The sequence below is a fragment of the Nannobrachium achirus genome (assembly GCF_963921795.1).
Source record: "Nannobrachium achirus genome assembly, chromosome: 24".
Classification (NCBI taxonomy): Eukaryota; Metazoa; Chordata; class Actinopteri; order Myctophiformes; family Myctophidae; genus Nannobrachium; species Nannobrachium achirus.
In genome coordinates this window covers 9,947,379-9,962,815 of record NC_137831.1, presented here as the reverse complement: position 1 = coordinate 9,962,815, position 15,437 = coordinate 9,947,379, and the positions used below count along the sequence as shown (strand labels likewise).

At 42.2% G+C, this 15,437-nt stretch overlaps 1 protein-coding gene across 1 annotated transcript in view; it reads right to left on the bottom strand.

The window, feature by feature from the left end:
- Positions 1 to 3,273: 3,273 nt before the first annotated feature.
- The window catches only part of LOC308280520 (transmembrane protein 163a-like), a gene marked incomplete at both ends in the record, with an annotated part of 61,986 nt that continues 49,822 nt past the window's right edge, over positions 3,274 to 15,437 (bottom strand). The window contains 3 exons of the mRNA XM_080720826.1: positions 3,274 to 3,334; positions 4,274 to 4,415; positions 7,270 to 7,381. Of these exons, the coding sequence (XP_080576952.1) occupies positions 3,274 to 3,334; positions 4,274 to 4,415; positions 7,270 to 7,381 (315 nt within the window). The remainder of the gene's footprint in view (positions 3,335 to 4,273; positions 4,416 to 7,269; positions 7,382 to 15,437) is intronic.

Sequence of the window (15,437 nt, the reverse complement as noted above, 5' to 3'; positions counted from 1 at the left end):
CTTCCTGGAAAGTTCACACAATGGAACGGAAGCTATTGTTCTGGCATTAATTACCCATTTAGGCCTAGAATTATTAAATGCTTTAACCAGTGAAAAATAGCATATATACAAGCTCACACCCGTGCTGCAAGCTTGTAGATCTGCTATTTTTTTAAAAGTCATGAAAATGTGTGCAAATCTTTGAATGCATGTATTTTCAAAGCGAACGTTTATAACTCAAATTTTGCTTCTGGGGGGTCCCTGGAACTAAATATTTTGAGATGCGGGTCCGTGGCCAAATAAATATCATTTTGGGGGTCCTTCACATGAAAAGTATGAGAACCACTGACATACTGTAGTAGTCTCTCAAGAACAGAGTAACTGAGCTACATTTAAGTGAAAAGGACCTTTTCTTTGACGATGGCTGGCCAGATTGCTGACATGGAAACTTAGGTTTTTCAAAAAATCTTAGAAGGATTCAAAAGACACTTATAGAATCGGGTCAAAATTCTAATTTTCATGATTTTTCAAAAATAGCAGATCTATAAGCTTGTGAGCTTGTATATCTGCTATTTTTCAATAGTTAAAGCATAAAATAATGATACACAATAATGTGTACCCGTTCTAAATGGGTTAAATAAAATAAAAAATCAAACCTCGGTTCGAAGTGGAGCGGTGAATTTGAGCAGCTGTACCCTATGTGAGTGAGTGAGTGAGTGTAAACTGTGCCTGTGAGTGAGTGGTGAGTGTGCCTGGCCTGCACAAAACAGCGCCCCTCCTTTAACTAGTGTGTTGTGTGTGGCCACTCAAGGTATTGCCCAGGCTACGGACAGGGCCAGCCAGCCACCCACCCACCCAGCCAGCCAGCCACATACCCACGGATATACCTGTTCATTGGGAGCGCTTTCACCGCTCCAAAAAGTGCCTCTATAACAATGCTGCCACTGGTAGGAAGGTTTCTGAACTGTCCAAAGCCCTCCTCTGAGACACAGCAGGTACAGACATGTACAGTAACATCTTATGTGGAACTGGATGTCATCCCATACAAGAGACGGTTAATTAAAACTCTATCCTCTATTGTGTAAAACATTATGACTGTCCTGAGTCTGCATGGTTAGATACAATACTTGTACTTCATATACACCAATATGCTATTTTTTGAAAAGTCGTGAACATTTGTAACTCAGATTTAGCTTCTGGGGGGGTCCCTGGAACTAAATATTTTGAGATGGGGGGTCCGTGGGCAAATACATATAATTTTGCAGATCCTTCACATGAAGAAGTTTGAGCACCACTGACATTGATAGAAACATAGGTTTTTCAAAAAACCTTAGAAGGATTAAGACAAAATTTCAAGATATTTCAAAAATAGCAGATCTACAATCGTATATGTATATCTGCTATTTTTCAATAGTTAAAGCACAAAATAACGCGTAATAAAATGGGTTAACCCCCTCCCCCAATGAAGAACATTCACAGGGGGTCCGCAGTGAATACTTGTACCCAGGGCCCAGAATTTGGTGTGACGAGAGAGAGATGAAGCAGGGACGCCCACAACAGATAGTTTTGTTTGAAAGCACAATCATCAGCGTATTTTGGATTCCTGTCAATTTGTGTTTTCAGATATTTAACCACTTGAACCATCAATACTTAATAAACTTGACCTTTCACTCTGTACTTAGTCTGTTCTTTTTCCCCTCACCTACACTAAACCTCTTTGCCGGAAATAGCCGATCTACAAGCTCACAACGCCTCGCGCTGCGAGGCGTTGTGAGCTTGTAGATCTGCAATTTTTGGTTAAAGTCCTCAGATTATGGGTTCAAGTGGTTAATATAAAAAAGGAGAAAAAAGGTTTCTATCACACAAAGATTTGGAGGACCCCCTGTAGTAACTCTGAGGACGCCCTAGGGGTCCCAGACACCCTGTTGAAGACCCCTGCTGTAGGCGATAAAAAAATAAAAAATAAAGACAAAAAAAACTAACAAAGAACAAGCAAAACATTTTTAACACGTCTTTAAAAAATGTCACTGTCACCGTGTATAGCAAGAAGTTCTGCAAATACAACACATGCCACTGTCATTTGCGCACACATAAACACACACTATAGTAATAGTATACATGCGTGAATGTGTGCATACATACAGTACCTACATTTGTGCTTGTTTGTTTGTGTGTGTTATGTGTGTGTTCCATCATTAATTGTCATCTATTGCCATATACAACAGCACGCATCCTATATAGATATGCTTATATCATCTGCATATACTGTATACTGTACCTAGATGTCATGCTGCGTTATAGTCAGTCTTATCCAAATCACACAGTTCCAGTGTATAATATTGTACCTACTTCCATTTATGAGGGGGAAAAAACACATTTCTAAAAATAAAAATAAATACAAAAAAAAAAAAAAAAACGTTTTGCTACTAACTTTGATTCGTGACACTGTTAATACCATTAGAAACAGGCTGAGGGACGACGGCCTTGAGGAATCACAGGGGGGGAAGAAAAATAAACGGTATCTTCATTGTTACAGAGATGAGGTGCAACTGAGGTATCGTACATGGACTCAGCACGTCTTAAATCTTTCACCACAGGTATCAATGTTCATAACCTGGAGGACTGTGGATCCATCCATCCCAACGTGTATCTGTCCTGTCTGTCATATAGCTCTCTCTCTCTCTCTCTCTCTGTCTCTCTCTCTCTCTATATATATATATATATAGTATATAGGCCTATTTCTCTTGTAGGGCTGAGTCAAGAAAAACACGAACACACACATCGACGGGCCTGTTCTACTTTCTTATAAAGAAAGACGAAACAATGCACACAAAACAACATAAAATGTGTTGCAGTCAATGTGGCAGCTAGCGTTTAAACACTAATGTACAAATCCGCCATCTGCATATGCAGAGGGATATTCCCTTCTCTTTTAGCACTCAGATCCATCTGGTCTCAAAACCTCCCCTGCCTCCCCTACTAACTACAGACAGCATAAACAGTCAGATTGCCCGTTCCTGTTAAAAAGACAGATCAAATATATTACACACACAGTGAACTGTAAACCACTGCAGAAAGGGGCCATCGGTGAGTCTTTTTTCACTGTCACTGAGTCGGATACTTCTGCGGTTCTTCGGTTCCTTGGATCTTGGGATCCGCCGTAGGATGAAACCACAGCGAGAGAAAGAAAATCTCCAGTCAGACTGCCAGCCCCAAAGCCATTCCACCTCCTACGCCTCTCTCCATCTCTCTCTCTCTCTCTCTCTCTCTCCTCTTCCTCTCTGCTGCGGACCCTCACTCGAAGCGCTCGTAGTTCCTGGTCTGTCGCACTCGAGGGATCATGTCCACCAGCAGCCTGCAGCAGAAGAAGGAGAAGAGGAAAAGTGTAAGCATCTTATGTAGATTACTTTGTTCCTTCCTAAAAGCCCAGTACAAATTCGGACCAAACTTTTCTCCTGTATTTTGTCCTTATTTGAACTCCAGGCCAGGGGTCTTCAACGTTTTCAGGCCAAGGACCCCTTAGTCGAGACGAGAGAGAGATGAAGCAGGGACGCCCACAACAGATAGTTTTGTTTGAAAGCACAATCATGTAAGTATCTTATGTAGATTACTTCGTTCCTTCCTAAAAACCCAGTACAGATTCGGACCAAACTTTTCTCCTGTATTTTGTCCTTATTTGAACTCTCTGTTAAGGAAAAGGAAAGGGGGTATTTTCAGGGGAAATTACTTGTACTGCTTCACCCAAAAGATGCATTGTGGTCCAAAAATAAACAAACAGTCTCTGCTATATTGTCTGGGAGGTGGCTCTGTATTGTTTATGATATTCAGTCACTAATATTTGATACAGTCATTTGGCTACAGTAACATTAGCGTTCTCTCACTATCAGTTGATTCTTCATATCCATATGAGTCAAACCGCTGAGATCATTTTTTATGTTTGGAACACAGTTCTTATTCATGGGGTTGCATTTGTAGTCCTACACCAGCCATTTTGAGGACCAACACGGGTGTTTTGATTAACGTAGAACATTGGTTCTATGCCAATCAGACATTGAACACCTGTGTTGGTCCTCAATATGGCCGGTTTAGGACTACAAATGCAACCCATGAATATGATGCAATATGAAAAAAAGTATGGGAATTCAGAATGGGGGGAAAAAAACTGCGAACCAGGTAGGATGTTTAAATGACGTCAAACTTCGTTGCTCTATACTAGCACACACAGCTAGCGGTCGTATTCTAAAACAAAAAATCATGTTATTTTGAAGATAATGTATTACCAAGACACACTTACTTGACTCCATAGGCCAGGATTATGAGGCCTATGAGAACTCCTATGGTCCCGTCCAGGTACCACACCTGTGGTTCGTGCTTGAACACCTCAGCACTGACGAGGATGGAGAACCCCATCACACCCCCCACCAAAGAGTTGAAACCTGCAGCGGTGGGAAAAAGTATGCACACATTTTACTTATACTGCCATGATGCAGGTATCCTCGGTTACAAGTAAAAGTTCGGAATTCAAAATGTACTTAAATTACTAAAGTGTTGGTGTCAAAACGTACTTGAAGTAACAGAAGAAGACAGTACTCATTGTGCGCCCCTTCCCATGTTTTCAAATGTGTCAATTATATAAAACTCTTTTGAAATGGCCGAAATGCTTATAGGGTTCCTGGGTTGAAGTATATATAAACTAGTAACTAAAATGTTCAAATAACGTGTACAATATTTGCCTCTGAGATGGAGTGGAGTAGAAGTAAATGACTGAAATTGTGAATGGTAAAAGGGGAGGGGATGATTATATGATTGTTATATGATGTCATTTCATCTGTGGTTTTGGATCGGCACTTTTGAACCACAATTGTCAGCCTCCAGGAAGAAACCCAAAATGCAAAGGGAATACTGTTCATAACTGCTCATAACAACCACAACAGGGGGTCTAATGAAGTGCTGTCAACCTCCTACTAGGCTACTTTCCAGCCCATAGAGTCCCATTGTGAACCCGGACATATTGAGTACACCAATGTTATAAATGTTGAGTAAGGGTCCCCAGCATGTAGAAACTGCCGGATGCTAACTTGCATATGTTGAGCAATTTTCATAATTTGCATAATTCGATTTATTTAGCATAATCCCCCATAATAATGGATAATATGTCAAAAACTGATTGGCCGATTTGAACAATATTAGAGTGGTTTTGGGGGTTATTGAGGATGCTGAATCCATTTTCTAAATTCAAAATGGCCGTTTTAAACCGGAAATGGCCTTATACCAACTTAAAGTGGGGTGATTTTGATACTTTTTTGTTGATTTTCCAGTTGGTATATGGCCATTTCCGGTTTAAAACGGCCATTTTGAATTTAGAAATGGAAATGGATTCAGCATCCTCAATAACCCCCAAAACCACTCCAATATTGTTCAAATCGGCCAATCAGTTTTTGACATATTATCCATTATTATGGGGGATTATGCTAAATAAATCGAATTATGCAAATTATGAAAATTGCTCAACATATGCAAGTTAGCATCCGGCAGTTTCTACATGCTGGGGACCCATACTCAACATTTCTAACATAAAACCTTATTGTACTCAATATGCCAGGGTTCAGATTCTGGCAAGTGGACTATACACACATGAAAACCAGAAAAAGTACAAAACTATGGCACCGCCTCTTTAAGTACAGTACTTGATTGTACTTAGTTACTTTACACCACTGGAGAACAACACGCATAAGGGCTTCTCAAGCAGTGCAGTGTGGGTAATAACAATGCAATGAGTTTTAATGGAACCTGCCAGGCCGGATCAACCACTCTTATGGGAGGCATTAGAGAAGAGCGATTATGTTTCCATGGAAGTGTGTTTTGTGCAATTTATGATGGAACTTGAACACTTTAACCATAGCACACTTATTCTGGTATTCTGTGGGGGAACACGTGCCAAAAATGGCAGAGCTACAAGCTCACAAGGAGTCATAGCACAACACACATGTGAGCTTGTACATCTGCAATTATCTGTGACGATATTTAGCCCATGGGAATACGGTCAACTAAGAATAGTGCCCATAATAATATTGTCGTCAAGTATAGGGTTTAAGTGGTTAAAGAGGTGGGGCCATGGTTTTGTACTTTTTTCTGTTTTGTATGTGCCTATGAAGTTAACATTACGGCACCGCTCCGAAAAAAAAAGAAAAAAAAAGTGTTTATTTTGAAATGCCCACCGGATTGAGAGCACACTATATTGCCCCTCTTGACGAGTGCTATGTGAAATGCCCAATCAGATCAGTTGCTTGATAGTCTCGCGTGGCCAGACTGTTGCCTCCGCGATTTGGTCAAATGCTCCCAGCATACAGTCTGGCAGACGGAAATAGAAACGGTGAGTGCGAGATGAAGCGGAAATGAAGCCCCCACGTCACTTCCGTTTCAGTCTCACATCACACATATTTATCATTATATAAATAAAAATCATATAAGCATGTTTAGCTTGCTGCTTAGCAGAAATGTCATTTTAAAATGTATTTCTTTGAACGTTAATGCCCGTTTTCGATACTCGCCGTTCGGGAGCTGCTGTTCCAGACTCTATATAGCATTCAGAGATTGTGGAATAGTTGTCTGGCTACGCGAGACTAGTTGCTTGAGGACAGCTGTTTCCTGTTTACTTTTAGCGGTAGGCATGACAATGTTCTCTCTTCAGCTGTGAGTGAGACCTGCTGTCTGTTTAGGGCTGTTATCGGTAGTTTTTTACAGCATGGCTCTGAAACTAATATCTAATTTCTTTGGTGGGCCCGCCGCCCAATTAAAAAAAGAAAAAGAGTTGTAGGCTACAGAAGCAAGTAGGATAGTGTCCGAGGAGGAACAGAATTTCCTCAACTCCCCAAATGTCCTCAACTAAGGTAATTAATAGCATTACTGTACCTATTGTGTTTGATGGCCGCTGTTGCCTACTGTATTGTGTTTGGCAGCCTCTGTGCTGCCAACTGCTGCTATAGTCAAAGTGTTGTTCTTGAGGTCAAAAGTAAATCGTAGCGGATGGGGGGGGGGCTTCACTCTGTACCTGGTCTGCTCTTTTCCCCCCTCTACAAAACCTCTTTGCCGAAAATAGCTATTTTTGGCTGAAGTTCTCAGAATATGGATGCTAGGGTTCAATTGGTCACACAAACATTTGGAGGACCCCCTGTAGTGACTCTGAGGACCCCTTAGGGGTCTCGGACCCCCTGTTGAAGTCCCTTGCCCTACCATAACCTGGGTCGGTGTGTGTGTGCACTTGCGTGTGTGAGCGTGTGTTTTACCTACCGTCGGTAATGAGGGCGCGGCTGGTAAGCACCCTGCCCAGCATGAATTTGATCACAGCCAGTATGATGCACACCAAGCCACTGACGATGGACACACTGAACAGGAAGTCATCCTGAGAGACAGAGAGGGGGTGGAGACAGAGTGATAGCGTCAGTTAACACCAAAGATCTTTATAGTGAGGGTCAGGGACCCACAAACCCAAAAGCTCAAGGAATAGGGTTTAACCTGTGATGTCTTGCCGTACTTTTTATTTCTGTTTTATCTATTAGTTTGGTCATTAACTCTTATTGTGCCTAGTTCGGGATAGTTTGGACCTTATTAACGTTCGGGGTGCCAATCCCGAACTAGTTCGGCTTTTTATAAAAAATAAATAAATATTCGAGCCGGGCCGCCGGCCGTCATCTGTTTACACGGCCCGCGAGAGCGTCGCGCCGCCGATATTTCCCATCCACTCCAATGCAATCCAGTATCTTTAGAGCTCATTTTCTCTGTTCCATGCATATCCATGAGGTGTGCAAGGTTTAATCACGGCTAAATCGCCGAAAATAGGGCTTCTAAAATGCTTGGTAGCCAATAGCTAACTTCAAGCTAACTTCATCCTGTTCCTGTTCATGCACAAAGGAAAGTGTTCAGGCGCATCATGGCTGCGCACGGCTTGTGCATATACAGCGTATGTCTATGGTGGATTCTATGGCCATTGGGCACCCTCTAGTGGTGATTCTGGGCACTGAAAGGGTTAAGGTCCACAGAATGAGAGGTCTGCTCTGCCGGAAACATCACGAAAAAAAGTTATGGCCATTTGTATATTCACTGTCCCATTGACTCCACTACACAGGAAAAGAAAAATATAAAAAAAATACAAATAATCTGCTTTAAGTAGCATGTGAGGGGTCAAACTAGGGGTTCTTAATGATTCTGAATCCATTGCAAGCATTTGTTTTGCATGAAACATATTCCTTTGGCTACATTTCGGCCCCAGAAAATTGTGAAAAGTGATGAGTCATCACTTTTTTCTGATCATGTTACGAGTCATGTTATACTCTGAGAGAGTTACAAACCTTAATCCGTCGTCCATTTAGAACACCTCAATGAACCCTTCGAGAACCATGGCACAGATCAGAACCAAACAATTATCTTTTGAGGGCAGATAATTGCCCGCTGAGTTCAGCGCTGAGAGTATGATAACACTTTATTAATCCTCCCTGAATTCCTCAACCCCCCCCAGCCCCTGGGATTGATAAAAGTATTATCCTATCCTAAATCCTCGACAGCAAATCCAGTGGGCAATTGTCTGCGATCAAAAGATGAAGCAAATCCTACAATTAGGTGCATTATCAGCATAGTGTGGGCAAAGGAATCTTAAAAGACTCCCTGCACTCCCACTTGGAGGGATGCTGGCTGAAGAAGTGAGAAGTAGGGGTGTCGCACCAATTGCTGGGCCCTGGGTACAAGGACTCACTGCGGGCCCCCCACGAATGTTCTTCATAGGGGGAGGGGGTTTAACCCATTTAGACTGGGAACGCATTATTACGCATCATTTTGTGCTTTAACTATTGAAAAATAGCAGATCTACCAGCTAACAGCGCGGCACCGAGTGCCGTGCCACGAGCTTGTAGAGCTGCTATTTTTTGAAAAATCTTGAAAATGTGTGCAAGTCTTTGAATATTTTTAACCCGATTCTATAAATGTCTTCTAAATCCTTCTAAGGTTTTTTGAAAAACCTATGTTTCTATGTCAGTGGTGCTCAGACTTGTTCTTGTGAAGGACCCCCAAAATGATATGTATTTGGCCACGGACCCCCATCTCAAAATATTTAGTTCCAGGGATCCCCCAGAAGCAAAATTTGAGTTAAAAATGTTCGCTTAAAAAATAGATTTTCACAGATTTTCACGACTTTTCAAAAATAGCAGATCTCAAGCTGCTTGTATATCTCACTCGGTGCAGCGCTGCGAGCTTGTATATGTGCTATTTTTCAATAGCTAAAGTATAAAATAATTAAGGCCCCTCCACCTTGGGCCCTAGTAACTCAGTCCCACTTTTCTCCCCCCCCTTATGACGCCCCTGGTTGAAGAAGGTTGCAGTCAGAACACTGAGTGTTTCTGCAGCACAGCAGCATTAATATTGCACCAGGGCCTTGGAGCTGAGATGGAGAGCTGTGTTGACAAGGTTCCTGACATCAAAGCAGCAGATATACATTATACAGTACGGGCAGCCATGAGACGATGATGGGAATATAATCAAAACATCCACACTCTACTCCTGAGTCACGGTATGGGACCGCTGGGACGAGCGCTCCATACCCAATTGAACAGAAACATTTCCCAGTTTAACCCATTTAGGGCCTAAAATTATTGAATGCTTTAACCAGTGAAAAATAGCAGATATACAAGCTCGCAGCGCGGCACCGAGTGCCGCGCTGCGAGCTTGTAGATCTGCTATTTTTGAAAATGTTATTCGTGAAAATGTTTGCAAATCTTTGAATATATGTATTTTCAAACTCAAAGCAAACGTTTGTAACTCAGATTTTGCTTCTGGGTGGTCCCTGGAACTAAATATTTTGAGATGCGGGTCCGTGGCCAAATAGATATAATTTTGGGGGTCCTTCACATGAAAAAGTTTGAGAACCACTGGCATGGTAGTCTCTCAAAAAAAGACTAACTGAGCTCCATTAAAGCGAAAAGTACCTTTTCTTTGACGATGGCTGGCCAGATTGCTGACATAGAAACATAGGGTTTTTCAAAAAAATCTTAGAAGGATTCAAAAGACACTTATAGAATCGGGTCAAAAATCTAATTTTCACGATTTTTCAAAAATAGCAGATCTACAAGCTTGCAGCGTGGCACTCGGTGCCGCGCTGTGAGCTTGTATATCTGCTATTTTTCAATAGTTAAAGCATAAAATAATGATACACAAAATGTGTACCCATTCTAAATGGGTTAACGCAGACCAGACCCGGTCAGCAATTTTTCGGGATCCATACTTTATGGATCGTATCCACATTTCAGCTCATCTCCAAGGGAAATATAAATATCGGCCTTGTACCTGTGTTATTCCACCTCTCTTCACCTGCCACATGCCTCCCTTGCAGTTGAATACAGTGCCTGCATGAATCCAGTGGTGTGAAGTAACTAAGTACATTAATTATTGTACTTAAAGGCATATTTCACTTAAAAAAAATCTTTTTATAGTCTAATCAGTCTTTTCTGACCACCCTTTTAGAGATTTTAATTTGCTTGATTCAGTACTTAGATATTTGATATTCATTTTATCAGACACGCCCCCTTCCTATACAAACCCATTGTAACTTCAAACTCCATTTTAACCACGATAGATTCATCAAAAACACCCCCTCTGAATCAAGCAAATTAAAATCTCTCCATGGTGGTCACAAAAGCCTGATTAGACGATAAAATGACCAAACGTTTTATTGCAAGTAAAATATCCCTTTTACGAAAAAATGTCCAATACTTATTTTCTTTATTTTTTTTCTACTCCGCTACATCTCGGATCCAAATGTTGTACTTTTAATCCACTACAATTATTTGAAAACTTTAAAAACTAGTTACTTTGTAGAGTTTTGTTATATAAAAAAAAAAACATAGCCGACATTAACTTCAGCCCTTGCGTCGCGATGCCACGCTTTGTGAGCTTGTAGATCTGCTATTTTCAAAATATTTGTATATACATTTGGACACTTGTGAAACGGGACATTCCGCATAACGAGTACATTCTACTTTCGGTACTTTAAGTACATTTAGATACCAATACTTTAGAACTTTTATTCAAGTACATTTTGAATAACTTTCTTACTTAAGTAAGAAATTTGGGCACTTTTTCCTCCACTGAATGAATCACTGTCAAGTTCAACTTCATAATGGGAAGGAAGCCCCTGCTCACTGGAGTGACCTTTACAGGCACATTATCCTATTATCTCCCCAGCAGTAGGAAGCTCCAGACAGGGAGGGGTGGCATTTACACTTCCCCACAGGAAGAGGAAGAGGAAAACACACACACACACACACACACACACACACACACACACACACACACACACACACACACACACACACACACACGCGCACACGCTCATTTCCACTTGCAACGCACGCCAACACACACCACACACACGTGCCTGACCGCATTGGGACCTGCCCAGAATTCTAAGGAGTTCCTTTTGACATTTACACTTGGCAAAGGCAATATGAGCTACCTGTCCAGAATAATAGAGCCGTACATTAACTGGCCTGTTGCGCTTTAAAGGGGAGCGATGGGGGGGGGCACAACCTCGCCCTAAAGGGTGAGGTCGCATGTCGCCCTGAGGCGTCTTACTAGTAATTAGGATAGTTGTTATACAAATTCATATTGTATTATAATCACAGTTAAAAGGGTCCATTTGTTTCTTACCGATAGGGGTACTTTTGTGTAATGGAAAATTTAGATATTTTTTATGTGGTGCGGTGTGGTGTGGTGTAGTGTGGTGCTAAAGCTGCAGTGGAAAGGGGGCTTTAATAAGTGTCACTAGTGCAGTAGTCTCGCGTGGCCAGACTGTTGCCTAACGCGATTTGCAAATGCTCCCGGCATACAGTCTGGGGCACGGAAATAGAAACGATGAGTGCGAGATAAAGCGGATGTGACGCAACCGCTCCCTTGGTGCAGTAGCAATAACATGTCCTACTGGAAGCGTTATGTCTCCTTTCAATATTTTTGGGGGCGTTATTTCGTCTTTCTCTGGTGTTGTTGGTGTTACTTCCATGATGTTTTTAAAGGTTTTCTTAAACTATACACCCATAACAAGAATATGCCTCTCGAATGTCTTTGTCTGAGCTATTGTGTGTCTGTTATGTGTCCAGTGGGACTACAGTTCAGTGCAGCAGTGGCTACTTCCGATACTCGCCGTTCGGGAGCTGTCGTTCCAGACTCTATGTAGACAGACTCTATTTGGAGATTGTGGAATAGTTGTCTGGCTACACAAGACTACTAGTGCAGCAACATGGACGGGTGGGTGGCGGGAAAGTGTTTTTACATTTCATTTGGTGCTTTTATCAGTTACATTCGTGCAAACTATAGCTCTACAAAACATGATCTGTTCAGTAAAAGCGAGTCATCTTTCTTTCTTCTAAATGTACAGCATCTCTGAGTATCTGTGAGGGCGGAGAGCCTTAGACGATCGTCCTCTTGGAGAAGGAATAAGGGCCATTAGACGCACGCTGAGTCTCCTGACACTAATTAGGCCACGAAGAAGAGCGACTGAGGAGGAACACTGAAGTGTCACTACGTCTACCAGAACCCCCCCCCCCCCCCCCCCCCCCGCACGCTCCCTCAAACACTCCCTTATGCACAGGGACGTGCAGAGAATGTTAGAGAGGCAGGGGCTGAAATTTCTAAAAGAGCCTTTTGGTGAAAATATCGAAAATAGCAGACCTCCAAGCTCACAACGCGCCGTGCTGCGACGCGTTGTGAGCTTGGAGGTCAGCTATTTTCACTGCTTGATACCACTGTGGTATGGCTTGAAATGGCTGTGGCTAAGCATAATGAAGTCAATACTGGAGATGTGGCGTAACGGCATGGATTTCTACACAGAGAGGGCAAAATATTTCAACATAAGATGCTGCATTCAAGTTCAGGAGAGTTTGAACAAGACAATTCTCTTGAATGCTGCCTTCAGGAATGGAATGGAAAAGGGGGCATTCATGGTCTGGAGAGGGCACTTTTTTACAGATGGCTAAAAGGGCAGGGGCTCAAGCCCCCTTTGATGTCTATGTGTGCACGTGCCTGCTTATGCACATCCCCCTCCCTCGCTCTCCCTACTTTCTCATCTCTATCTACGTCCTCTGTCTTCCCTTTCTCTCCACTTTTCCACTCTCTCTCTCTCTCTCTCTCCCTCTCTCTCCACACAGCATGCCAAAGTAGCTCATTAACATTTCATAGAAGAGAAGGAGAAGGAGAGAGAGTGAGGAGAGATGAAAGACTATAGCTATTTATAGTGTGTAGCCACTCCTGCACCCAAAAGAAAGAAAGAAAAAAAATCATAACTCGTAAACCTGCAGGTTTCTTATGGAAGAAAACAATAACATAGATTCTGTCTGCCTCACTGCCGTTCTGCATTAGATTGCATGGTTTGCTGCTTCCTGTCTGTCAGTTGTCTCAGTGCAGCTTATGAGAGATAAGGTTGCATCAGTAAGTTACTGTATGAGATGAGGATGACCAATGCATCAGGAAGTTATAGACAGTTAACTATGAACACCGGCACATCTTGTCCGAGGTATCCGGCTATCCGTGTATCTCTGTAGGTCACGCCTGACACTGGTTCCCCTGACACATCACTGTGACGTCAGGGGAACCACTCTTAACAGAATGGGTTTGCCGCTCTGACATCACTGTGATGTCAGGGGAACAACTAACAGAATGGGTTTGCCGCTCTGGCTTCATTGTGATGGCACACTAACGGAATCCCTTTTATGCCCATATATGGAGTGGTAAATGGTAAATGGTGCATTTATATGGCGCTTTTATCCAAAGCGCTTTACAGAGATTGTGCATTACATTCACCCATTCACGCACACATTCATACACTGGTGGTGGAGGAAACCATGCAAGCCACCAACCTGCTCACCGGGAGCAATGTGGGGTTCAGAGTCTTGCCCAAGGACCCTTCAACATTAACTCAGGGGGAGCCCGGATTCGAACTGGGAACCCTTTGGGAACCCTTCGTGCTCTAATAACGGTTTCTCTACCTCTGAGCTATGCCGCCCCAGTGTGCCTGATGTCATCAATATTAAGCCCATAGCTAACAGGACTTCATATGGGAATGCCCATATATGGAGGCCATATCAGCCACATACCACACTAACAGAATCCAGACAGCCCATATCTGTGTGGCTGGTTCTACAGACAGGGATCTCCATGTCAGATGTCATAGACATCACAGGACAGGACAAACCACAACCTCCGCCCTAGCCCTCTTCTAGCGCCACCATGAGGTTGCTTTTTGCAGACAACATTATGTGACCTGACGGTCGCTTATCTCCCGAGTAGGGAGTCTTACTGGTAGCCTCAAGATGATCCTCCCAGACTTTGTCTTTGATATTTCCTGTTTCATCGTCAGAAAACCACATTCTTGGTAGTGACACAAGTCTGTTCATATATATGGGAGCCCATTACTATCGCCTAGCAACTGGGTGATGATTCTATTCCGAGAGGTGAGACTGCTCCCGAGTCGTCACACCTGAGAGTTGTGAAATTCTTCATCGCATGGCGTCAAGATCAGTCTCACACTCACACATACACACACACACACACACACTGCACTGAGGCACACTTCTCACACATACACACCGCACTGTGACACATACTGTAATGTACACTGACTGCACTGAAGCAGAACAATTTGTGTTTCTCAAAATAAATGAAAAGGTCTGCTGACAGAACACATCATTTTTAACTTCTGTTAAACTGTTTGTTTCAAGAATGATCCCCTCACACCCCACGCTGAATCTCTGAAATAATTTAAAAAAAAAGGAAAGAGAAAAAGAAAATGAATTTGAGAGCTATCTAGATCAGTAATTTCATTAAAGGAGTAGTTCACCCCCAAAATGACTTTTTTTTATTGATTACTCACAGCATGGAGACTTGAGTTCAGTAATATTTGTTGTTTTTTGTTGCATTCAAGACAACAATTTGATTACAATAAATGTACCCCCATTGATTCCGGATGGGGACCCAAATGCATTCGGGTTCCCTTTCCAGAATCAGTGGGAGTAAATGTACTATAATCTTTTTTTTTTCTTTTCTTAGGAATGCGTCAAATACAAAAAAAATGTTATTGAACTCAAGTCTCCATGCTGTGAGTAATCTATAGAAAAAAAAGTCATTTTGGGGGTGAACTACTCCTTTAAAGTCTCTAAATATTCAGGAAGCAAATATTTATGTGATGTTTGCTACATAGGCCCAGTGGAGCAGCAAAACATTTCTTGACCTATTACTGAAAGCAACGTTCATCATTTTAAAGTAGTAGAGTAGGCTTAGGCTTCCATTGAACTGTTATAACCTCTGCCAGGCCAGACGGCTGAGGCCAGAGACTATGTTAAAAAACTTAAAATTACATTCCAAGATGGCGATGTGTTTTGTAAACTAAAAAAATCTCTGTCTCTGATAGAGCCGTCATCACA